General features: G+C 37.7%; 1 protein-coding gene across 2 annotated transcripts in view; it reads left to right on the top strand.

Annotated features, from left to right (window-relative positions):
• The window catches only part of LOC307176780 (uncharacterized protein), a 399639-nt gene extending 373645 nt beyond the window's left edge, over positions 1-25994 (top strand). For both annotated transcript variants that reach the window (XM_079903214.1, XM_079903213.1), the window contains exons 4-5: positions 4297-4399; positions 22543-25994. In XM_079903214.1, the coding sequence (XP_079759340.1) occupies positions 4297-4399; positions 22543-22608 (169 nt within the window). In that variant the 3' untranslated portion in view covers positions 22609-25994. The remainder of the gene's footprint in view (positions 1-4296; positions 4400-22542) is intronic.
• The last annotated feature ends 1312 nt before the right edge of the window (positions 25995-27306 follow it).

Raw genomic sequence — 27306 nt, 5'->3', positions numbered from 1 at the left:
TATTTTATTCTTTTGGTTACAATGGTAAATGGAAGAGTTTCCTTAATTTCTCTTTCAGATTTTTCATCATTAGTGTATAGGAATGCAAGAGATTTCTGTGCATTAATTTTGTACCCTACATTTTTACCAAATTCATTGATTAGCTCTAGTCATTTTCTGGTGGCATCTTTAGGATTCTCTATGTATAGTATCATGTCATCTGCAGCAGTGACAGTTTTACCTCTTTTCCAATTTGGTTTCGTTTTATTTCTTTTTCTTCGCTGATTGCTGTGGCTGTGACTTCCCAAACTATGTTGAATAATAGCAGTGAGAGTAGACAACCTTGTCTTGTTCCTGATCTTAGAGGAAATGGTTTCAGTTTTTCACCATTGAGAATGATGTTTGCTGTGGGTTTGTCATATATGGCCTTTATTATGTTGAGGTAGCTTCCCTCTATGCCCACTTTCTGGAGAGTTTTTATCATAAATGGGTGTCGAATTTTGTCAAAAGCTTTTTCTGCATCTATTGAGATGATCATATGGGTTTTCTTCTTGAATTTGTTAATATGGTGTATCACATTGATTGATTTGCATATATTGAAGAATCCTTGCACCCCTGGGATAAACCCCACTTGATCATGGTGTATGATCCTTTTGTGTTGTTGGATTCTGTTTGCTAGTATTTTGTTGAGGACGTTTGCATCTATATTCATCAGTGATATTGGTCTGTAATTTTCTTTTATTGTATTATCTCTGTCTGGTTTTGGTATCAGGGTGATGGTGGCCTCATAGAATGAGTTTGGGAGTGTTCCTTCCTCTGCAATTTTTGGAAGACTTTGAGAAGGATGGGTGTTCGGTCTTCTCTAAATGTTTGATAGAATTCACCTGTGAAGCCACCTGGTCCTGGGCTTTTGTTTTTTGGAAGATTTTTAATCACAGTTTCAATTTCATTATTTGTGTTTCATCTGTTCATATTTTCTGTTTCTTCCTGGTTCAGTCTTGGAAGGTTATACCTTTCTAAGAATTTGTCCATTTCTTCCAGCCAACTTTTTACTTTAATCTTATTAATTTCCAAGACTACCTCAGTGACTTTGTGGATGAGTTAATTAAGGTTAATTATTTGATTTCAATTCTAATGGTCTTTACCTTTACATTAATTCAGTATCTGACACATATAGCCACATCTTGAAATATATCAGAACCTAGCACTATACTAGATGTGAAATATTAAACTTCAATTCATCACTCTAACTATGACAACATAGCTCTCCTTCCAACTCTGTAAAACTAATATACCTACTCTTTGACCTTAGGAAACATTTAGGCCCTGGACCACTGTATTTCCTTCTAATCTGTCCCCTTCTTTCTAGATTCACTTTCATCCCTTCCAACCCTAGATTTCAAAGTCTGTCATTTCAATCACTCTGTCACTATTACTCTGCCTTTCTTCCTCCTTGCCCTTCAGTTGCAACCCCTTATAAAAATCTTAACTTTGGATTGATTTAACAGTTTTACCTCTGTGCTTTTTCACAGGTGAAGCCTACTGAAAAAAGAAGTAACTGAAAGTTTTTCTTGTGTTTAAAATACCTCTTTTTGACATCACATCCTTTTTTAGTTATACCTGAGTCCCAAACTTCTGGTGAAAATGGAACTGCTTTATAGAGGAATAAACATTTATTGCCATCACTTCAGTACATATCCATTCCTTGTTTTTTCCCAGGATGAATGATGGCCTATAAAATGAACCCTTTTTACTTCATCTTACTTGTCACTGTTGGTCATTCTCTCTTTTAAGCAAGAAATACCTCCTTAGCTTCTGTGACTTTATTTTCTCCTGGATTCCATCCTATTTCCTAGGTTTTCCTTCTTAGTTTCCTTTGCAGGCTTATGTTTTTCTGCCCATTCCTTAAATAGTCACATTTTCTGAGGCTGCTTTATCAACCCTGGTTCTTTTTACTTTTCACACTTACAAGGTTACTTAAGCCACATTCATGTTAGTCAGGTAACACTTACATGTTTTATTTGTAGCCCTAAATTCCGCCTTGAACTCAAGACCCATAAATCCAGCTGCTTTCTGAAAATCTCACGTACACATCTTACAGGAGTTTTGAGCTCTGTGTGATTTAAAATGACCTAGTAATTTTCACCTCAAATCTGCTTCTCAACTGTATTCTCTCTTTAAATGAATGGCATGAAAATTTCCTCATTCATGGAAGCTAGAAACATAGGAGTCATCCCTGACTCCTGTCTCTCACTCAGTCTCCATATCCAGTCATTCCTAGCGTCCTGTAGACACAACTGTTTTACTTCTGTCATGTATTTCTGCTGATACTCATCTATTACAATGCTAGTAAATAATTGTTGAAGTCATCTTTTTTCCTTTTCAGAAGCATTTGCAAGAATATAGGCTCTCATAAAGACCATGTGGTGACAATGACCCTATAAAATACAACAGACAGCTCTGTTCCTTCCCTCTCTACACTGTTGTTACCTTGAAAGTATCCTCCCTCATAATGAAGTAGCTAATGAAACATTATCATAATATTTTAGAAGACATACAGACCCCACCTACTGATTTTTATTTCCATGGACAATGTTTGCAACTAAGATGTACAGAGTAGGACTTTGGAGTCAAGGTGGGATCTTGGGAAATTCATTAAACATCCTTTTTAGGAAAAAATTATAATAGTAGATAATACATATTTCATAGGGTTATGTGAGGATTAGGCAAGATATTATAGAGCTGTATAGGTGCTAAATATTCATTTTTTTCTCATTCCTTTCATTTTTTCTTTTAATGCTTGCCCGAGTACTTACTCTGTATCAGTCTTGGACTGACTACTCGGAGTGCTGCTTGAAGGGGAGAGAGCTTCTGAAGCATTATTGACTATGTACATGAATGGAGGTACCATATTTGCACCATATACATTCCCACTGTGAGGCACCACCAATGACTAGAAACCTGAATATATTAGAAGATCCCATACAAGCAACCTCAAAAAAAACTAACAGTGACTACTTTTTAGTTGAAAGAAAAAAAATGTAGTAAATTGAAACCAGTATATATTTCATCAAATGGCAGAAGCCTAACTCTTCTTGGAATGTAACAGGAAACATTGGTGAGGGAATTAGTAATGACAACTACTCAGGGAAGAATGACATTAATAAAGAAATAATTGAAGGGATTCATTGCTTGTCATCCATTAAAAAAGCTTTACTTCCAACATGGTTAAAAATGCCATCAGTCAGCACAAGCCAAGGTATTCTCCTGAAGAGATGGGGATGCTATTATGAGCTATGCACTACCTGATGGAGGGAAAAGTGAACCATTTCTTGAGCTTTGAAACACAGTTTACAGAATCTTTGTGTATCACCATTGACGGCTAAATTTGCATTCCCAGAGAACCATGTTCATAGGTGGTCAGTATTAGTAGGTCTTTGTAAAAGTTGTGGAGCCTCTTAGTGAAGCCTCTTCTGTTTTACCATAAAAGCTTGGGAATTAAAGAAAAGAAAAACATCCTTGCTGGTTCCTACCTGAGTGGACATGTAAGATAAATCTTTAAAAGAGCATTTGATCAAGAATTATTTTCATAATTAAAATTCATTTAATTTTTTGAAGCAACAGTAATGTGAAGTCCATGAGCATTCTTAAGATACAAGTTTTCCATAGAAAGGATGACTCTCCAAATATCAGAATTTCAGGAATTTATAGAAGATCATCTAGGTTTAAACAGAGCATAGTGTAATATCAAAATCAACAAGATCTGTTTCATATGTATAAGTTTGGCAATTTGACAGAATTGGGCAATCATATGAGTGAAGTCAGTTAATTTACTGAAAAAAAGATTAAAACAGTTACATCCATTGATGTTTTGAATTGCATAATTGTTTGACATGTCATCTTTTGTATCGTTCTTCCTGTAAATCTGATTTATAAGTGGTCCATATCCCTTCAGAGAAAAGGAAATATTCTAGAGAGAAAAAAGAAAGTCCATTTTAGTTATTTTTCAGTACAAGGGGGAAATTAAATCATGATTTAAGTTTGAAAAACTATAATTTTGGGAAATATTTGCTTAGAAAATTGCAAATAATATTGAGATTCCGGAAGTTCAAACACTTCTTGTAATGTTTTAATTACATGGGGTAATTAAACCCCTTTGGACTAAAGCGGTTCCTTTTGGTAATGCACAAAGGTAGTAAGTTTGTGGCAGCTTCATCACTTTCCTTTTAACGTTTGTCAGTAACTGATCGAAGAAGAATGTGTTTTCACGGCTTACACAGAGTTTTTAAGATGGTACTTTTATTTGATCTCCTACAGGTCCCATGAGGGCCAATCTGGGCCTTCAGTGTCTGCTTTTTGGGACTTCATCACTCTCCAAACTACATCTAAGGGCTTATGCTCACCAAGTTCACTGATGGAGGTAAGACTCTCATAGGACCATCAGGCCCTCACTTCAGACTGTAAGTAAAACCGGCGCCTGGATGTTTTTGCACTCTAGACTTTGTACTCCTCGTGTTTGTATTGTTCAAGTATCTGGATATAATTAGTTGTTTCTGGAATGATTTATTTTTTCTCTTAGAAAGATAATATTTTACATTTCAAAATGACTATATAGCTAATTCTAAATATGCTTTTTTATATTTAATTAATATGTAGGCTGAGCTAAGAATAGATAGTAATGTTATTTTTTTCACCAAGGATTAGAAAAGCATATATGTGCCTGTTCTAACAAGCTATCTCAAAATCAACTTCTAACTGGTTATTTGACTTTGTTCTGTTTTGGGGTTTGAGAGAGTTACTTGGAATTCCTCTTCCTCAGCTACAAATCCCAGATCAGTAATTTGATATTTATTAGAATTCATAGCCTTTCATGAATTGTTTGTATATGCTTGCTGTTTCCCTTCCCAAATAATAGTTCCTCGAGTTTCTTTTTGTTCTCCGTATTTACTTAAATATGAATCCATATTCATATTTACAAAGTCAGATGCCAAGATCGTAAACTAATTGAAGCTGGAAAAATACCATTTGAGAGATGTAAATGGTGTCTAAACTTCAGAGCAGAAGGGGGAATTTAGGCTGGGGATTAAGCCTCTTTCGTTATGGCAGAGACCAGTTTTGTGGGTAATTTTAACCAACTAGATAATAAAGCAAGCATCTAATTCATGGCACTCCGGAAACCCAGAACTGGAGAATAATTCAAATATAGAATGCCTCAGACTGAAATGTTAAATTGGGTGTGTACTTATTAAGGGTGTGGTCTAGAAGAGCCCAATATATTTCCTCCTAAATACGGCTTTTGGCTAGCCTCTTCCTGAAAATTAATGTCTGTCATTGACAGATGGGTCTCTCTCTCTCTCTTTTTTTTTCCCCTCCACGTGTTTGTTCACTGATGACCCATAGACTGGCAGCTTATGTAAACATAATCTTACAGTATATTGAAGATTGTGCAGAGGAACTGGTTGTGATGCTTTTCAAACTTTGGAAAACGTACCCTGACTACATTTGGGTGGCAGGTCTTGGGCTGAGGTTTTAGAATGAGCGGGCAGGCATGCTACTCTTCTTTCTATGGCCGGGAACACAGTCACCTGAGTTCTCAGTAGGAAGGACATGGTCTGAAAGAACTTCAGTTGGGAAGAGATAGACGACTTCTGTAATGTGTTAGCAGGTAAAATTCTGAGGAGAACTATTTGAGGGGCTAAAAGGAATAAGCGACTGCCTGTGAAGGGACTACTGAAGAGTTGCATTTTCTTTTCCTGCATTACGATGACCTTCCATTTGTCTACGGCTTCCACTGGTCTTAGCTGTGCTTTGGGTGTTGCAGGGCAGGCATTACATACTTGAGAAGAAGTGACCCAGAGAGTGTAACGGTGTCACATGCATGCATTCCTCAGCGAGTCCTCAGGGATGGGGGAAACCCAAACAAAGGATGGTGACTGAATTACTGTTACTTGTGTAAAAAGGAAGAGTGACTCCCAAAGGCTGGAGAATATGGCACCATCTGGATGAGATTAAGATTTGAGAAATGTGTAACCATCATTCTTATCACCATTGTCATCAACACTAATAATGCCTGAAATTTGTAGAGGACTTTTTTGAAAGTACTTTGCCCTAATATCATCTTACTTGCTTTTCATCTGAGGCTTTGAGTACAGAGTATTGTTGGGAAATATCTTTTTTCACAAGGAACCAGTCTAATAATAAAATAAGACATCTCAATGTAACCATTCTGGAAAATTTCAGTACCCCAAAACTGCATATAACGAGAATAAGGTGTATTAGTGAGTTTTCACTATATATACTTTTCTTTTACATTTATTACCTTCTTTATATTAATTTGCCCAAACATAGGTACAAAATACATATACACATACATAAATACATATACATACAAAAATACACGCATACAGAATATACTACCTTTATTTTTATATCTAATCCTCCTAACGACCCTAGGAACTCTAATAACCTTCATTGTACAGACATGGAAACAGAGGAGTAAGTAGATTAAGTGACTTAACGCTGTGCTGGGGAGGGGGATTTGCATCCATTAAATTGCAGGGACTTCTTCTTTAGTCTCTGTGGGACGTCAGTTTACTCATGCTCTCAAGGCATTTTCAGAAACAGTTCCCATGTATGAGGAGTTGGTTGAAAAATATTGAGATAATCTCTGATTTAAGTTGTATTGCAAGGGAAAACACTTCCCACTTGTTTTATATTCATCATATTTATAGTCACTAGGTATTTATAATATTTGTAAGTGGGGATACATTTAAATGCAATGTCATCTACTTTGAAAGTGTAATATATTTTTGTTACTTCGTTTAAAATTCATCACAGAAATCATTTTTCTCCCCATAAACATCTGAGTACATTAGCTTAAAAGATGTTATTGGTGAGCTGATAGTATGCATATTTCAGAAAGGTTGTTCAACTACATTTAATGTGCATTTGTGAGAAATAGCTGTATATTCATGGTCTCTAAGAAGGGCTAAGCTTGTCTATCTTTCTCTTCCTAACCAGTTAATTATTCCTTCTTTGTACACTGTCAGTCCCCTGACTTGAGGATGAAAAGAAAATCTTTTTTATAAACTAAGTTTTCTCATATGTAAACATCATCCTGGAAGTGAAGATAGAATTTAGTTTTTTTGGGTACAGACCTTTTGTTTCAAGTGAGACATTTGACTGAAGAGAGGAGAAAATATTACAATTTATTGTGCTACTCTGCCTTGATTACATAATGGAAACTCATGTCATGATTGAAAAAGTCCTAAATATTAAGAGACATCATTTTATTCTTCAGGTGTTAGCAGTAAACACTGTTATAAGCTTTATGTATCTGTAGGGCTGACTTGGAAAGGGTCTGTAAATGCACCAGGGTTTATGCAGGTTTGGTAATTAAAGGAGCTTCAAGTGAGATATTTGACAGAAGAGAAGAAAAAATATTATAACTTTTTTGTACTGCTCTGCCTTGACTGCATAATGGAAACCCACATCATGATTGAAAAAGTCCTAAATATTAATGGACATCATTTTTTGTTCAGGTGTTAACGGTAAACACCGTTATTATAAGTTTTGTTTACCTGTAGGGCTGACTTGGAAAGGGTTTGTAAATGCACCAGGAGTTTATGCAGGTTTTGTAATTAAAGGAGCAAGTAGGAAAAACCACAGAAAGGGCAAAAAGGATCAGGAGAAAGAGAAGCTGAGTACGATGAATTACATGAGCAGACATTAAGATTAAATAAAATGGAACTTTCTTGATTTAAACTTATTGAGGAAATCAGAAATAACTGCTAGTTATATGACGTAATTGACCATGAAAATGTAGGTATGGAAAGCTGCTTATCCATTAAGAATGCACTAAATGACGTCTGTGATCCAGGTGCATGGGTACAGGAGGAGGCCAGGAATAATCAGGAAAGGTGAGTCAATGCTACTTACGGTGCCGCCTGCTACCCTAAGGAAGGGAAGCCCATGGTTGTAGGGTCTTTTTTTCAGTGAATGTATGTCTCCCATGAAAGAGTATTTAAATCTTCCATATGTTAGTACTGAGCAGCCATCAAATAGATGGAACTAGAACAAAATAGGTTTAACAAGATAAGCAATAGGAACCTTTAGAAGCAGAGTGTTTTGAGGAGTAGAACCTGCTGCAGGAGAAGGAGCTTGAGGAATGATGTTCCAGGTTCTTAGAAAGGTGAAAACACTTTCTCAATGTGTACCTGGGAGAGCATCCCTATTAGAATCAACTGCAATGTTTATTAAAAATGCTGATTCCCTGTACCCTACCTAGACTTACTGAAACAGAATTTCCAGGGGATGAGCCCAGGAACCTGCATGCATTTAAAAAAATCCTTCCAAATGATTTTTATACCCAGCTTATTAAAGTGTTGAAGTGAGAATAAGCTTCATATTAAAGGGTTTGAGGGTGGAAGGAATCCTTGTAGAATTCTGAGTGCGGTAGTAAATCTGTTGTAAGAGATAAACAAGTGGAAGATTCAGAGGGGAAAGTGTGTAGGACATTTTGAAGCCTTTAGACGTTTTAAAGAAGTAGGGGATTTTTTCATCAGTGGTGGCTTAGATCATTTTGAAAAGGATTCACTGCTACCCAGTTAGAGGAGGATTCAGGCAGGAAGGCCCGGGGGCTGCAGGTAGAAGAGGGCCTGTCACGTCTACAAGGTCCTGAGGGTTGGTGACAACTTCACTCCAAGAGGTCACAAAGATGTTAAGTGGCAGCTATGTGTAGGGACTGCATTCCTGGACTTGTATTTCGAAAAATGTGAATGGGGTTTTGGTAGATCTCTTATATTTACCGAGGGCTACTCATTTCTGCTAAAGCAAGTGGAAATGTATCACACATCGGGATAAAAATCTCTGATCCAACTCTCAGACATTTAACATTCTGGAATAGCATTCCACGATTGGCTGGAGATGGTCCCCTGGTACGAGTGACACTTGGCAGTTCTTCTGGTTGGTGATTGTGACACTGGAAGAGAATAAAACTATGAAAAGGAAACAGCACAAAATATGGATGACATTGAATGATAAAAAGAATGGCAAGGTTTTAGCATATACTATGAAAGATACGTTTGAAAGAAGAATCATAAAACCTTATCTCTTGGCTTTAATCTAAATTTTAGTGGGTGGAAAGAAAAACTGCTAATAAAACTGCCATACACTATTGCAAGCAGAAGACAGAAAATGAGAGCCAGGTAAAGAAGGACCATTGGCAGGAAAACAATCTGTAATGTTTAGATGGACATAACGGGGAGTTTTTCTGGTTCCAGGTACCTGTGTATTAAAAGCACACAGTACAAGTGATTACCAAAGCACTGAAAATTTTAATACAGGAATGCAAAATGTTGTGATAGGCATAGCTTGAGACTTCAGTTGAAACTCAACTAATACAAGATGGCATTAGAAAGGAATAATTTGATCAAAGATCCTAAATCTAATAAACAAAGAGGGAACACTTTTTTTTAGGAAATGGATAAATGACTCCTGATGTAGATCACAAAACTGTCATGGAGATAGGGTACAAATAGGAAATTCAGTTAATTAACAAATCCTGCAAACATTATTTCCCCAAAGTAGAGCACAGTCTTTAAAAGAAAATTTAAATTTTTCCCTGATATAGTCATTGCTAAGATTTTGTTGCATTTTATTCCAGCCTTTTTCTTACATGTTTTATGTTGTGATTTAATGGTAGATATGAATTTTCAGCCACATGTTTCTGTATCATTAGTTTTTAACAAATGATATTTTAATGATTGTAAAACATTATGGATGACCCATAAATATGCTTAATTAATCATCTGTTGTTACACAGTTATGTTCTTTCAACTTTTTTCCTATTATAAGACTGTGGTGAAGAGTTTTTATGAAGATAGAATTCTGGAAAAGTAATTATGGTCAAAGGATATAAGCACTTTTTAATTTCTGGACACGATTTGCACAATTATTTTCCAGAAATGTCATTTCAGTAACAGTCTCACCAGAAGTTTGTGAATGTGTCCATCTCAATGTACCTTCTTATGTACTAAATATTATAATAATTATGTTTTAGTAATTTGAGAGGCAAATTAATGTATGTAATTATTTGTGCTGAGGTTGAATTTTTATATTTATTAGCTGTTTTACTTCCTTGTTTATATATATAAATGTTTGTATATGTGTGAGAAATTAGTTCTTATGCCTATTTCACTATAAAAGACAATTCTTTTTTCTTCTCCATTTATGTGTACTCATTACATAGCTAATTCTTAGTCTGTGGTTTGCCACCCAGTTTGGTTTGTAGTGTTCTTTGGAACCTCTAGGGTTTTGGTGTGTGTGGAGCTTCTAACTTCGGTTTTCTGTGCTGTTGTAGATTTCCCACTTTTTATCTATCAGTATGTCGGCCATTTTATGATAATTTGGGGGGAGTGCACAGGGAGCTAGTTACTACTTACTCGTCTACTAGTGGTTTTTTAAAAAAATATATTCTTGAGTTTTTTTCTGTGTGGGCCTCCAGAAATGGGTTTTCATCATTAAAGAAATTTTGTATCCTGAAAAATGGAAGTCTCATTTGGGTGTGGCTCCTTGGGGATTTTTATACGATTCAGCATCCTTAAAGCACCTCTGCTCTGGAACTTCTCACATCATATTTGCAACCCTGAACACAAAGCCTGAATGTTTACTAAAAACAGCTTTAAACAAATGATTCTTGTAGACATCATCAGAAAGTACTGGATAGTTCTTTGGATGTTTTGTTATTGTTTTTACCAGCACCTAATAACTTTTCAAATTCATGCTCTGATCTGATACACAGATATTCTTATGCGTTCTGCTTGAATTAGCCAGTTGTTACTAAGAACCAAATCTATGCAGTTTTGATTTGTCACAGACTGGGATTTTTTTAACAGAGCAAATTTTGTTGGTTATACATACAGCTAAGGTTCTAATCCACAAGCTATGAATAAACTTATAAAAAAGACCCAAAGTGTATAATCCTAAGAACTGCTTTCTTTCTTATTTCATATGATGAATAATAAGGTTATTCTTTACTTCCTTCCTTCCTTCCTTCCTCCTTCCCTTCCTTCTTTCTTTCCTCCCTCCCTCCCTCCCTCCCTCCTTCCCTCCTTCCCTCCCTCCCTCCCTCCCTCCCTCCCTCCCTCCCTCCTTCCTCTTCCCTTAATAATGAAGGCTATGTAATTTTCTTTGAGAACAGCTTTTGTTGTCTTTCATAGTTTTTGATATGAAATAGTCACTTTTTAATTTTTTTCCAGGTAGGTTTTACTTCCCCTTTCTTTTTTATTTTTTCATTTTTATTTTTTTGATGTAGACCATTTTTAAAGTCTTTATTGAATTTATTACAATATTGCTTCTATTTTATGATTTGGTTTTTTGGCCACAAGGCATGTGGGATCTTAGCTCCCTGACCAGGGATCAACCTGCACCCCCTACATTAGAAGGCGAAGTCTTAACCACTGGGTCACCAGAGAAGTCCCCTCCCCTTTCTTTTTTGATTGAAGCATTAGTTAGGAATATGTATGTTAGTTTCCAAGTACTTTTCTTGCTGCATATTTACTATTAATTTCCATATTTATTGGACTATGATCAGAAAATGTGATCTTCGCTTTTTAAAGTTGTTAAAATGTTCTTTGTGGACAAGTTCATATTGATTTTCATAAATGTTCCATGTAAATGCAAAATTTTTATATTATTTGTGGAGATGTGAGTATGTAGGCCTATTAAGTTTTTTTCTTATTTGTATTAAAATCCTCCATGGTCCTTTTATTTTTAGTTTACTAGAGTAGTTTAATTCCAAATGAAGCATATTGAAGACTCCAACTATGTTTTTATTTGGTTCTTGAACTCTCTTGAATATTTGCATTTTCTAGTCTGATACTGCACAATGTGTTCCATAGAGGTTTATTACTATAGTCTTTAAAATGTTGCCTTTTATCATCGCAGTCTTTTCTTAAATATTTTATTTTGTTTCAAGAGCATGCATCACATATTTCCAAATGGTCTGTCATCATCTGTTTATATTATTGATATAAATTGTAAAGGTCACTTCTCACCACTGTTTTAGCTCTTATTTATTTTCCCCTATTGTGAGATTTTGATTCTGCTTCCTGTGTGTTAAGTACTTGGTCAGGTATTTCCCTAAGATTTGTTATGTGGTAACACCCTCTCAGACTTCTTGCATATTCTCAAATATCTGTTTATACCCTGACAGATGGCTGACATTGTGGCTGGCTATAGGATTGTTAAGTTCTTTTTTGTTAGTAGTGATTCCGTACTTTCTAGCTTTTAGAGTGGCATAAGTGATACCATGAGTGTCAATATAATACTTTTTCTTTGAAGTTGACACCTTCTCTGTCTAATAATTGTAGGTTTTCCTCTTAATTCATTAATTTCATAGATTTTACCATGCTATGCTGACTGTGTGTCTTTTATCATCAGTCAGGATTGAGACTTGGCATATTTTTAATGCAAAATCTTTTTCTTATGTTGTTTGTTTATTGCCTGTCCCCTCTTTGTCACTTTATTTTTTCTGGAACTGTAGTAGCCTTATTTCAGGATTCTTGGATCATTCCTTCAATTCTTTTGAACTTTCTCATATTTCATCTGTTTACATTTTGACGTATTTTTCACTTTTTCCTTTTGGCTTTATATTTGGGCTCAGTTGTGGGTATGCTTAATCTAGTAAATTGTGTAGTAGAGAAAGCATATGTTTCTTGTTTTTTTATGCCACAGAAACTCCTTCGTATTATTACTATGCTGTTCAACTTGCTGTCTTTCTCCTTGTAGTAGGCTGAATCCTAAGATGGTCCCCGAGATTATCTCCTCCTAGTGTACACACCCAGTGTGATCCTCCTGCCTTGAGTGTGGACGGACTCTCTGAATATGATGGGATAGTTACCCACTTGGTTAGGTTACACTTATGATCAAAGTGATGGGATAGTCTTCATGTGCAGTGAAAAACAACTTAAAATAGTTTTCCTTATTTTAGTATTTTAAAAGTCTATTTAGTTGGCTTTTTGGCTTGTTAGAGTCCTAACAGGTAATTCTACTAATTGAGCACTTATATACAAAGCACATACTATGTGCTTTAAACGCTACCTCATTTAATTCTATTGGTAATTTTCGTAGTTGTTTTGATAAGTGTTTGGGGTAGTAGTTTTTACCCATGTTAAAGATAATGAAACCAATGAGCAAAAATGTGCCAAAGCTCACAGATTTTGTAAATAGCAGAGATGAGATGCAAAGCCACAGTTTTCTGGCCTCAGGTTCTTTCCTCTTATGCACTACATTATATCAGTTTCCATAGTTTTAATAGTAAGTGGAAAGTCTAGAACTCTGTGATCATTATCTTTATACCTCTACAGCCTGGTACAGGGATTGTCTTACAGTAGATATTTGTCAAGTGAAACCTGAAGGTAAAAAAGAGAAAAGCTAGTGATTAAACATTGAGATGGTGTTGGGTAGAAAGAAGATAACAGGGGTCATGACAGAGCATAAAAATTAGTGACTTGGATAATCAGATGATACAAATATTGGTAAGAGTCAGCCTCCAACTGAAATGCCTGCGGTTGCTAACTTTGTCATTTAAACTTGAAGCTATTTTTCCCTTCATCAAAATTTGGATTCTCAGGGCTTCCCCAAACCTACTTGAATCATCTGTGTGAATAATACGTAGAGGTTGTTATAATACCTTTTTCATTTGTAAAAGGCTTTATGTGTTTCAGAGAACTTTCACCTTTATTATTTTTATGATAGTACTTATTATATAATCTAGACAACTTCAAAAAGTAGCTGATACAAGGATCAGGATCAAACAGGAACATTTCCACTTTAGAAATGGGGGGTAACCCAGAGGTCTATAAATTCTTTATTTACTCAGCAAACATTTGAGTTTGTTGAGTAAATGTGTCAGGCTACCTTTCTAGGCAGAAAGGTTATAGCAGAGCCCCTGCTTTTGAGAAACACACAGTCTCCAGGGAGCACAGCTGTTGAACAAATGGTTGGAAGTGTTATGGGAAGTGCACGTTTACCAGGAGGGTCAGAAAAAACTAGCATGAAGATGGCTGGGAAATAAAAGCATGTACGATGATGAGAAAGAACACTGAATCATTAAGAAGCTCAAGGTAGGCCAAATGTGAAGAGCAGCAAGGGGAGAATGGCAAGAGATGATGCTGGAGTGATAACCAGGAGGCTGACCGTCTAGGGCCTTGCAGAGTCTGTCAGGGAGGTGAACTTCATCCCAAGGGAAATGGAAAAGCATTGAAGAGTTGATTTGAAGTTCAAGATTGACTGGATCAGGGTTACATCTTTTGGCTGGAAAGTAGAGAATGGATTATAGAGAGTAAGAATGGAAGGGGGCAGTCCACCAGAAAACTCTTGCTATATGTCAGCCAGGAGATAAGATTCACTTGAGTTAGTATGAGGAAGGGAAGGTGAACATAAATGGATGGCTTCGGGAAATAGAGATGGTTGTTTGGATATTGTTAAGCAAGAGAGGGAGAGTTCAAGGATGACTTCCAGTTTCTGGTTTGAGAATGCTTGTGGCAGGGGTTATTTAGGGGGGCATATGATGAGATCAGTTTGGGATGTTTGTGTTGAACTGCCTCTGAAACATACACATGGAGAGGTCAAGTGGACTGCTAGAAATACCAATGAGGAGCTCAACTTGAGATTTATCAGCATAGCTATAATTGAAGGTATGGGGGTAGACTGAAGAGTATGGATTGAGGAGAAGAGGAGAGAAATTGAGAACTCTGGTTAGGTGGTGGAGGGTGAGCCAGGAAGGGCAAAGGACACTCAAAACAGAGTATTCTGAGAAGGAATAACACTGTTAGTTGTATCACACATTTATTTCTAAGCCATCCAAAAAGATAAGAGTGGAAAAGTGTCTGCTGGGTTTAATAACATGGCGGTCATCGGAGTCTTAGTAGGAGAAATTTGGTGGTGTTGCGGGAGCTAAAGGCAGACTAGGACTGGAGTGGGCTTCCAGATGAGTGGAAGCAGAAGAAAAGGAGGGAATTAAAGTAAAATGTGACCATGAGGAAGAGGTGGGGCAGGACGATTGCTAGATAAAAATTGGGGGATTATAGGAGGCTTTAAATTATGTTTTATTTTTTATAAAGTGCTAGACACTTAGGCATATGTAAGTTCTGATAAGGAGAAATAAATAGAGAGGGAGGTATTGTTACCTCAGTCTTCCTCTAAGATCACATAGTTCCAGGTAGGGCTGGGATAAGCAGTTCTAGTCTGGGGGTTCTGGTTATTTTACTTTACTATTCTAGAGTTAAATTATAAATCTGGATTAAGCAGAGGAAAAAATATCATTTGAGAGCATTAGATAGTCTTTTTACACATATTGAATTATGGAAGAGGGAGAAGCTGTAGCAAGAGTTGCCAGGTCAGTTGTAAAGTTATTATGAAGTAAGTGTATTTGTGTGTCAGCTTGTCCCAGAGGGTAGAACCATGAGCACATTGAGTTACTGCTTTGAGACAAGGGATGGAGGGAGCTGGTGATTTGTACAGAGCAGCTGCATGAGTCTGGCTGAGATTTTGGTGAGAGACGTAGCTTAAAACTATCTTGTTGTTATTGTAAGTTTTATTGTTGCCATCAGTTTTTGCATAGTGTTGGGATTTGAAGTGTGGAAGCAAGCCAAACCCACTTTTGACCACCCCCTTCCCAGCTACTGATATCCTAAAAGAGGAACAATTAATCTTAATGGTCAGAACTGTAGAATATGCTCTGAATCAGTTTTCCAAGTAAGAAGAGATTTCTATGTTAAAGACGTGTAGCCAATCTCTTCTCCACAGCTTTTTCCCCATGAGACCTGATGACCAAGAGGCTAAAGGGCAGCTCTTCCCAATGTCCTTCCTCCATGCACCTGGCCGTGGATGATCAGAGCCTAGCAGCTGTTATAAAAAATACTAACTGAATTTCATTTGGCTACTGGTTTTCTGTGTCATCATTCTTTGAAAACCCATGGCAAGGGACATAAAGGGATAATGGTTTATAAGGCAGGATTTGGACTTTCCCCAGTCTCTGAAAATAATATTTGTGGTTCCTTGAGAAGTCCTAGTAACAATAGAGGTGATAGAGTCTTTTAATAAATTTATCCAAAATACCTGTTTTAATAAGTCACCATTGTGGGAGATTGTTTGAAAAAATAGCTGCAAATCTCCACCTTTACTTTTATTTATGATCTTTGCCATGTAACCTTACAGCTCTTCCCATGGTGGACTACAGTCTATTTCTCTACCCTTAAATCAAGACCTTCTTATCCAGAAAAATTCAGTGGAAGTGATGGTATGGAGTCTCCATACCCAAGCCTCATGAACTCTTAAGTGTTTCTGGTTACTTTCTTGGAGCCCCCTACCATGGCCATATGAACAAGCAGGCTAGTCTCCTGGAGGATGGAGCAATCACCAGAGCTGTGAAACCCAGTTATCCCAGCTGAGGCCCTGGAGATGGAGAGAGCCCAGCTAAGATTAGCAAAGCCACTGGCTCAATTTGCAGCTGACCACAAGACATGAAGGTGCCACAACAGAGACATCTCAACTGAGCATAGCCTAAATTGCCAACACTCAGGATTATGAGCTAAATGATTAGCTACTTTTTAAGTGACTAAGCTTTGATATGGTTTGTTACCCAGTAACAGCTAGCTGATACATCATTCTGTTGTATCCCTTTATGCTGATCATGTCTGTCATCACCCAAGAGATGTCATTGCTAGGGACAGTGAGTAGTTATTAAGTGACTAAACTCTCATTAGGCTGTGCTGGTTCTTGTACAACACAATTTACCCGCAGACAGTTTTAGACGCTCAAATTTTGTTGATATCTCAGATATTCTGTTGCAAATAAGCAATTATACTTATTTGAAATTATATTATTTTTCACACCTGTTGTTTACATACAGTATGTTTCTGGGCACAGTAGAGATTGCCTTTATTATAAACCACTGGCTGTGACCTACAGGAAACAGCACATTTTCCGTGTCTGTTTTTACACTATAATCAGTACATTTAAATCACAGAGTGAATCCAGAATATCAATCTGTTTAGCATGCCTCTGTTTAATTCACTAACAACATAAAATATATGTGCATTTGGCAGCTGAAATGAAAAATAATGAGGCACTTAGAGAAATTAGATTACAACATTAAAATATAATAAGAATTTAATAATACGAGTAACATATACCCCTCATACATTTTGATATATGGAAAGCTACGCAGTTATCAACAGTGTGAATTTTTTCCTTTTGGTTGCCAGAAAGTATTCATGTGATTTGCAATCAGATGTAATAATGTTGTTCTACTGGAATAAAATCTATTATGACATTATATATGGTTTTTATTAATTCTATTCTATTGGAGAATTGGAGACCTCCAATGTTTTTTTAAAGTGACAGAGTAGAGACCTCAGCTCATTTTACACTTTTTAATTTCATGCTTGTCTTCGGCTAAATCTTTTCCATAAATTTCAATTCAACAAAACATAGATGCAGCACCAAGTTAAAGCTTAATGAATTGGTTAGAACTCATCTAGAAGTCAAAGAAACTGGATTTTTTTAGGCTCAAATATTTCAATTTATGTGAAGTTTAGTTGAAGAGAATCATGCTTGAATCACTAATAGCGTTGCGTGTGTACAGTATCTTTGATGCTAAGATGTCAGGGCAAATAAAGATAGCTTAGGAGTAATTGAACAATGTTAAAATTAGATCTGCTGAGGATTTCGGGGTCCTTTGGCATGAAATCTCCAGCAAATACCTGGCAGACTGGTAGAATTCCATGGAAGAGTGCCTTTTGGTTATGGCATATATCACCGACATCCCTTTATCAGAGTGAGAGTGCACAGACCCATTTCAGTAAATTGATTTTACCAAGCTGTATGGCTCATTTTGTTTAAAAAGTTCAAGTTCAGCAAATAGAAAAGACAAGGTGACATATCCAAATGGGAAAGATTGGCATAGCATTTCATAATTTATCAAGATAAGATTAACAGCAATTCGTTTTTCTCCATTAAAGGCAATTCAATATGACAGCTACCTTTGCATTGTCGAGCGGAACTATCTACCCAAACACTGAAGACTAATATTTAGCTTTGCTAAATACAGATGCCTTTATTGTTCTCTTTGGGAGACTTTTGTTGACTTTACTACTTTAGATCGACATTTAATTTAGAACCATTTTTCCTCTTTCAGAAAAATGCAAACATTTTTCCTGCACTCTTTTTTTAAAAATTTCGTTGCATGATTTACTTACGGACTGAAACACAGTGAACAACAGATAAAAGGCATAGTCCTAGGCATCAATTTAAAATATAATTACATGTTATTAGAGGGAGACATATAAAAATTCCAATGTGAACTTTAAATAAAGAAAAAGTGTTAGCTCATAGGTCCTGGATCTAAGTTAGGCTTGGTTCCTGAACTCGTCTTTAAAATAATTTTTAATTGAAAAACACAAACTAAGAGGAAATTAGTTTCAAAAATGGGCAAACTAACAATAATCTTCATCTTATGAAATCTGACAGAATCATACTTGCTCCCTTAACTAACATGCCTTATGAGGTCTTAATACAAATAGCAGATTTAGGAAGCTCTGCCTTGAATTGGAGTGATCTGACTCATGCAACTTAGTATCAAAGGGAAAATTATGAGTTTTCTAGCTTCTTATTTGAGGTGTGGAGGTAGAGCACAGAGATGGAAGGACTGTAGAACCAAAAGACATCCAGGATGGGTCAGGCATCGGAAGTTTTGTTCTAGAAACTCTAGCAGGTACAAGGCAGAAGTCTGAGATTAGCTGTGCTATTCAGTGGCAGGATACACAGAGGAGGTTAAAATGGGGTCCTGGACCTCAATCGGACTGGAGCCTTAGGCTCCCAGGGTAAAGTTACTGAAGCGCGCTGCAAGGCAAATGGGCAAACCAGGTAGGCAGGTAAGGACCACGGGTTACACAGGAAAAGAAATTGTGAGTGAAAAGCTCCTGAAGGAAGCTTTCTGAAATTAAGAAGCTACAGGTCAGAATATATTGAGTAGCATGATTCAGAAAAACTGTAGAAATTTAACCACTGGTTCACTTTCTTCTCCAACCAGGAGGAAGCTGCTAATGTATTTCCCACTCAATGGAGGCCAAGCTTAAGTTCAAATAGACAAAGCCCCAGAGTTAAACACCAATAAATTATTCAAAGTATGTATAGTATATATATATATATATATATATATATATATATAAAAAACTCATGTAACACCTTTTATTTTTCATACTGCTTTCCTGCACAGTATCCCAATTTGATCTTACAATTACCCTGGGAGGTAAGCAGTCCAAGTACTGAATGAAATGTACTAATGTGAAAGAAAATTGAAGAATTTTCGTAACTTGTCCGTAGTGACCCACCTAGTATGGTGCACAATTGAAACTAGAACCCAAAGCTTCTAACAGCTGGATTTGCCTTCTTTTCTCTTTTCCAGGAGTCAACAAACTGTTTCTGTTGGGGGGCTGTTGTTATGGGCTGAATTCTGTCCCTCCCACCCCAGATTCATATGTGGAAGTCCTAACTTCCAGTACCTCAGAATGTGACCTTATTTGGAGATAGGGTCTTTAGAGAGGTAATCAAGTTTAAATGAGGACACTAGGGTGAGCCCTAATCCATTATGACTGGTGTCCTTATAAAAAGAGGAAATTTGGACACAGACATGCACAGAGGGAAGATGATATGAAGACACAGGGAGATGACCATCTATAGCCAAGGAGAGAGGCCTGGAACACATCCTTCCCTCATAGTCCTTAGAAGGAACTAATCCTGACTTGATCACAGAGTTCTAGCCCCTAGCACTGTGAGAAAATAAGTTTCTTTTGCTTAAGCCTCCCAGTCTGTGCTACTTTGTTATGGTAGGCCTAGCAAACTAATAAGGCCATAAAGTAAACATCTTTGGCTATGTGAGCTATATGGTTTTTGTCACTACTTAACTCTGCTCTTGTAGCACAGAAGCAACCATAAAAATACGTATATGACGGGAGGGATGTGTTCCAATAAAACTTTATTTACAAACACAGTTGACGTGGGTTATAGTTTGCCACTGCTGTTCTGTACTTTGGTGTTCTGATAAATGGGTGCTGACAAGGTTGTGAATGGCCAGATTTAAGGGCAGGACCAGAGACACGTGTGGCTGAGTGAATTTGGCCAACAATCTGCAAAACAGAAGAAAAAAAATAACAATTATCTTCAGGTCATTCTCAAGCTCCCTTTCTCAACTACTTTCTATCTGGTTTAAAGTGACTGCCAAATTTTACATGCAGGGACATTATTGTGGATTAAAGATGGATTGTCTGCTGCTCTTCCCACCATGAGGTAGAATCTACCCGCCTTTTGAATCTGAGTTGGCTTTGTGAGTTGTTTGGACCTAAAGGAACGCTGTAGACATGACTCTGTACCAGCGTGAGGCCTAAGCCATAAGAGGCCTAGAACTTCTGCTTTGACTCTCTTGGAGCTCTGAGCCATCAATCATATAAAGAGGTCCAGCTACCCTGCTGGAGAGAGAGAGACAGATGACCAGCAGGCCCCTATGTATTCCAGCTATCAAAGCTGAAGCACCAGATGTGAATGTAACACCATCTTGGATGTTCTGTCACTTAGTTTAGCTTTCACTGAAGGCTTTTAAGTGAGCTGACACCACATGGAGACAAGTCATTTCTGCCCAGCCTGCCCAAATTGTAGATCTATAAGCAAACAAGTGATTGTGGTTTTAAGGCATTAAATTTGGGATGGATTTTTATGCAGTGACAACTAACTGATACAGACAACATGCTGCCCTCCAGTTGCCCAGGATTTCCGCTCTGAGCCCATCATAGACTTTCGATGCTCCTAATGCCGTCTTGTTCCCATCAAGACTCACCTGCCCAGAGAAAATTTCAGACATTTTAGTAGGTGGCTAGGGTTGACACAAGGAGCACTGTGGGTTGAAGACCTGCAACATTATGCCTTAAGTCTCTTACCTAGGTGCCTTGCCAAGTTATAAGAATTTTTTGATGGAAGAAGATGTGGTAAAGAGAAGTATTTTAATCCTAAAGCATGATATCAAATTACCCATGCCATTATCTCACTGCAATGCACTACAAAGACACCATGATGATGAAGTTATTTAGTCCATTCTCAGTCCAGAGGAAGTCTTTGTCTCTTTGACTTTCCTGCAGATGGCACCATCATATACCACTTCATATAGCCGATTCCCTTTTATAAATCTAAAACATGTTCTAATTCAGGTCCTGTAGTTGAACATCACTCATCCTTCTTAAGATGCAGACTTAGATTATGTGCCATTTATTAGCGAGAAAATGGGTGACCTTTTCCCAGATAGGAGAAACCACAGACTTGAATCATTTTCTGCAACTGAAGTTTTGGAAACATCATACTAGAGACTATAGTCAGAGGGGCCACTTGGGTGAGTTTGCCACGGACCAGTCCTTAGCACTTACAGATGACCTGTCCTAATATTCTAAAAAACAGCCACTCCCTATCCCTTGACTCTTTCTCCCCAGAAACCACTGGACAGGAACTCCCAGAAACACTTGAAGGCTCTTTTGTCCTTGCCATAAAACCATATGGCAAGAGAAGAGTAATATGGGAAAAAAAGTCAGAAATTAGGATGACGTTCTGGGACCCTGACTTTGGCAGACTCTGTGGGACTGGCTGTTTGCAAGATCCCTTTGCCCAGAGCACGTTTCTTCGAAATTACTGAGTCTTTTTCACATGCGCTTTTTAATACTACCTGAAAGTTTACCAATTAGAGATTAATTAGAGTTATTTATCATCCACTTGTTAAAGAATATATAATTCTCAAAGTGTTAATGGGCTTCACACATTTGTGTAAATTAGTTCAACAAAATAATACTTAGTATTTGGCTTGCAATTTAGTTGACACCATGCATTCGTGTTCTATATTTCACATTTTATTCTTCACTAGTATCATGTGATTTAGGTAAAGGATTATTACCATTCTTGCCAGAGGAAAATGAGATACAGAGGTTTAAGGTAATGGTCTTTTCCCCTAACTCTTACCCGAGAACCACTGCACAAAGAGATTCTGAGATGTGGTTTCAGGAAAATGAAGTCAGTGATTTCTGAGAAGCAAATGAAGTAACTGAGGCTGGGGGAGAGGAGGTGAAAAGCAAGGCCCTGGACTCGTGGTTGTCAGTGGAGAGAGGCACCATGTACTAGGGAACCAATTTAAAAAGGGAAGTGTGAGAATTCCCAAGACACAATTTGCCTGTTCCAGAACTCTTTTGAAGCTCATCCTGCCATTAGCTAGAAGGAAGAAAAGGTTTACTTGTCATCCTTTTCCTTTCCTGTCTGTGTGGTTGGGTCTGAACTTGGGACTCAATAGATCTTAGGCCCCATTTCAACAATATTAATAGTTGGGTCAATTTTGTGTGATGTTTCAGCTACATGATCGTTAGGTGTACAGTTGTTTGTAGGCGAAAAGCAGTCAGTTCGAACAACTCTTTTATAGATTTTCAGAACAAAGCCCATTTTTAAACTGAGAATTTTCTATCTATATTTCAGGTTGGTTTGTTGTTGTTTACATCTCTAAAGAGAGTGGACCACATCTTAAAAATGGACTCGGTTTAGAAAGAACATCTTATGTCAGTTCCATAAAACAGGAACAGAGTGAAGCACTTCCACCATAACCTCCTGCAACACTTATTTTAAAAGAGAATAAAAAGGCATTTCCTTTGACTGGTGACTTTGCAATTCATCAGTTTCCCGACTCTGCTCTCACAGTGTAAAACAAACCCACTACAAGTGCTCATAAGCGTATATAGAAATAACATATCATATTCTCCGTAGTTGGAGAGAAGGCAGTTCATTAACATTCACTATATGTATAATTGTAATGGAAATTAAATACAGGCTTTCAGAAGATAAACACATCTTAGAGACCCTTTAATCCAAGGAGCTATGAGGACAGAGACTGTCAGCTTGGTACCCAGAAAGGTGTACATACTTTTAGTGCTTTTTTTTTCTGCTCCTAGACAGAGTTGGGAATGATGTTTAACCATATGACTTTTCTTCTTACATGCCTAGTTCAAACAACACACAACTTTTATGCTACTTGCAAAACTGGCGATCTTGATTATTAATGTTTGAATGTTCTCTGGGGAGTGTTTTAAAACATGTTTTGAAATCTGGGTATTGACGTCACTTCTTTGCCATCTTCTGATTGAAGCTGTGGCGTCCCTTAGATGAAAAGATTTTCCAAATTCTAATCTATGATTAGATGCAAATCAGAGCTTCTTGAGGGCTTTTCCTGTCTTCTTGTTTTATAACTGAACAGGTTAGATAGATGGTTAGCAATGGAGACACCGTGAACTAGCTTTCCTCCTGTTTGCATATTTAAATGATTTGTGAAATCTTCCTAAGTGAAATAGCACATTGTATGGAATGATAGGAAGAGATTTTAACATGTGGCCCACAGTGAGGCAGAAAGCACGTAAGCTTTGTATTAAGACAGACATGAGTTCATGTCCTAGCTCTGCTAAGTGGGGCTCAAGATTCCTGAATCCTCTGAACTCCAGCATAGAAAATATGCTCCTTAGCCAATTACCTAGTTACAGCTTTATCTGTAGAATATATATGTTCTTCCAGGTCGTCTGCTTCTAGAAATCAAACTAGGACTCTTGACATGGATCATCAGCTGCTTTTTATAAAATGATATAAAAAATGACTGCTTTTTTCCTCAAATTCAAATTTCATTTTTATTCTATAGAACTTATTAATTTGCCTCCAAACTTATTGTTGGTTTGCGTAAACATAGCTTCTTGATTAAATTATGATGTGCATTATTCCAGCACATCAAATGTACCTTAGCAGAATTTGATAGATCATGTTTTTAGTATTTCTCTCCTCCTGCTTCACAGTTCTCAATATCTTAATTTTCTTGTACCTGCAAGTGGCCCCTGGCTGGAAGTACACCAAGGCGTGGGCAGCATCTGTGTTCTGAACTTCTTTTTTTCATGGCTTCATCAAACATCAAACCAATCAATACATCAGTGTTCTTTGTGATAGTTTCAAGTTATTTTATGTCTACTTTTTGACAGGAGAAATAATGGTTTTAATGGTAGATACCCATCATCCCAGTAAGTAAAAAAACATGGGAATGTGATGTTTTTCTTTGTAAGAGTGTGTTATTATTAACATTATTTTGACTATTCTTATCATCCATCAGCTTCAATGACTAGACTTTATTCTTTGGCAACATGTCTCCCATCCCCACTGAGAGATCCCCTCTGGGAGCCCTTAGTTCAGTTACTGAGGGGCTTTCTCTTCCCTGTACAGACAGTGACTTAGCACAGCCTGCATGAGGCCTAATGTGGACATCAGCTGTTAATGTAAGTGACAACTCTAATGAATTGTCCACTTGAGTCTAATATACACAGTTTTAAAAGGTTTCCCTTTCCAGGTTGTTAATGAATAGAAGGCAAAAAGTTCAACCAAGACAGGACTGTGGATGTGCGTGATATCTGAATGAAGCATCTTCTCCTTCATTAATAGTCACAGGTGGTCTGAGTTCATGCCTTCAGGGCCAGTGATGCTGACTGTACAGGCCACTTTACACACTGTTATTTCTTGACTTCTGCCTTTCCCATGATGGATTAAAACAACAAAGGAATCAGTAGCAAAAAGAGCACTGGGGGGTAGCTAGTGGGAGGCAAAGTCAGTGCAGCATTGCAGTGCTTTTCCTCTAGGCTGTGACTTGGTCGTGAACAGCATCCTGGAGCCCTCCCGTAGAGAGTGGGGCTGGCTGGTCGAATCCTTCTCTCTGCTTGAATGGCTCACAAAAAGCCTGTGCGTGCCATGCTGGTGATCCAGGTCATCTGTGTCGTATGCCTCCTGTGAGATGGGAAAAAAATACGTGAAGTATTCTAGAAGAGCTTGAAATGACTGATGATATTGTCATGTGGTATCTCTTGGGCTTGTATATTAAAAGTCATGTTTCTCTCGGCTCTGTCTCCTACTCATTCTGCAAAAGAGTTTAAAGACAAGCAAGGCAGCTTGCTGGGTAGAAAGTAGAAATGTGTCAATTATAGTTTAACTCCGATTCTCTCTCTGAAAGAGAGAAAATAAAGACATGGAAAGGGGGCCCACTACCCAGGCTCTCCTTAGTAGGACTGATGTTTAGGCATTTGTAGAGTTGGAGCATGGATGTCTTATATTTCAGGTCTGTACTGTGTTTTCAATATTACAACACTATTTAGTGTACTATGCCTATGTAACATTTAGTTGTCATGTTCCATGAATTAATTTGCTATTCAAAAACAGTATCAGTCATTTTTACCTAGTTTACAAGTAAAATGGGCTTTTAAGAAAAGAGTAGAGCAACAAATTTACTTGAAAATAAAAAGTGGGAATGATGTCAAATTCTGAATGGGTCTGACTGTGCTCTGAGCACTGGGCATTTTCTGAGGATTGATGACCAGCTCGAAGGAGTTGATGGTCCTTGGCTGGAACTCGGGTCATTAACTCCAAGCAGTCATTAATTGCCTGGAAATGTCCTGGGCTGAGGTCATTATTGCTATTATAAACTGAATTAATGCCCTGTGCCTTAGCCAATAAGATTATTTGAATAATCTTTATTCTCCATTCAATTTATAATTATAAAAATGTACCACAGGCAATCAGACCGGATGATAGATTAATCACATGCAAAATTATGTTTTAAATGAATTGTTTTTGGATCATACATCTACCCAAAGCATTGGGAGAAGTTGATTTCTCAGTGTTGGCATTTATTGAAGTTGATTTGCTATGCTGCACCCCTGAGCCCTCAACCCTATTTCCTACCACTGGCTCAAATTCAAGTAAATAACTAAATTGAATGGAATCTTTGATTCACAATATGTAGATTCAGTTTTCTAGAAGCTGTAATATTTTGATATTTTTGGCATGGAAAATTAGAAAGGATGGGTATGGGGACAGCAGAGTGGGTTTGTGTGATGATAGTGTAAATCCATGAAAAAAACTATATAGAACCTAAAGCAATCGCCACTTTGTGTCATACTTTGCCATTTTACAATTCCTTTCACATTCATTATTCAATTTTTCTCTTTGTGTAACACTTTCAGTTAAACATGGCAGATGTTTTTATTTCCTTTTTAAAAAATTTTGGCTGTGGGCTTCCCTGGTGGCGCAGTGGTTGAGAGTCCGCCTGCCGATGCAGGGGACGCGGGTTCGTGCCCCGGTCTGGGAGGATCCCACATTGCCACCGAGCGGCTGGGCCCGTGAGCCATGGCCGCTGGGCCTGCGCATCCGGAGCTCCGCAATGGGAGAGGCCACAGCAGTGAGAGGCCCACGTACCGCAAAAAAAAAAAAAAAAAAAATTTTTGGCTGTGCTGCGTGGCATGTGGGATCTTAGTTCCCTGACCAGAGATTGAACCTCTACCCCCTGAATTGGAAGCGCGGAGTCTCAACCACTGGAGTGCCAGGGAAGTCCCTCCATTTTATATATAAGGAAATTGAGTTCTAAAAGTTAAATGACTTGCCTTGTGTGGCGTTATTATGGATTTCCAGAGCTGTCTTCAATCCAAGGTTGTTTCTCTAGTGCTTGTTTGTACCAAAACTCATTACTTTACTCTGGGATTAAAAAAAAAAAATCATATTAACAATGACTCAGTACTACTACTGCTAATACTAATACTATTACTAATACTAGTTTAAATACTAGTATAGTTTAAAATGCCATTTTTCAAGATATTTCCATGCCTCTTGAGTTCTTTAGAGGAAGAATATTATAGAGTTATCAAACAATATAGTATTTTGATGCTTCATGATAAGCAGATCAATTTGCTGCTATAGCTTCTCAAGGTCCGCTTAATCATTTGCTGCTTTTCTTTTTAGATGTTGGGGGTAGGAGTTTATTAATTTATTTTTGCTGTGTTGGGTCTTCGTTTCTGTGCGAGGGCTTTCTCTAGTTGTGGCAAGTGGGGGCCACTCTTCATCGCGGTGTGCGGGCCTCTCACTGTCACGGCCTCTCTTGTTGCGGAGCACAGGCTCCAGACGCGCAGGCTCAGTAGTTGTGGCTCACGGGCCCAGTTGCTCCGCAGCATGTGGGATCCTCCCAGACCAGGGCTCGAACCCGTGTCCCCTGCATTAGCAGGCAGATTCTCAACCACTGCGCCACCAGGGAAGCCCCTGCTTCTTTTTTTTTTTTTTTTTTGCGGTACGTGGGCCTCTCACTGTTGTGGCCTCTCCCGTTGCAGAGCACAGGCTCCGGACGCGCAGGCTCAGTGGCCATGGCTCACGGGCCTAGCCGCTCCACGGCATGTGGGA

The sequence above is a fragment of the Stenella coeruleoalba genome, assembly GCF_951394435.1.
Source record: "Stenella coeruleoalba genome assembly, chromosome: 18".
NCBI lineage: Eukaryota > Metazoa > Chordata > Mammalia > Artiodactyla > Delphinidae > Stenella > Stenella coeruleoalba.
Note: the sequence above shows the minus strand (reverse complement) of the source record. Positions and strands in the feature narration are given on the sequence as shown.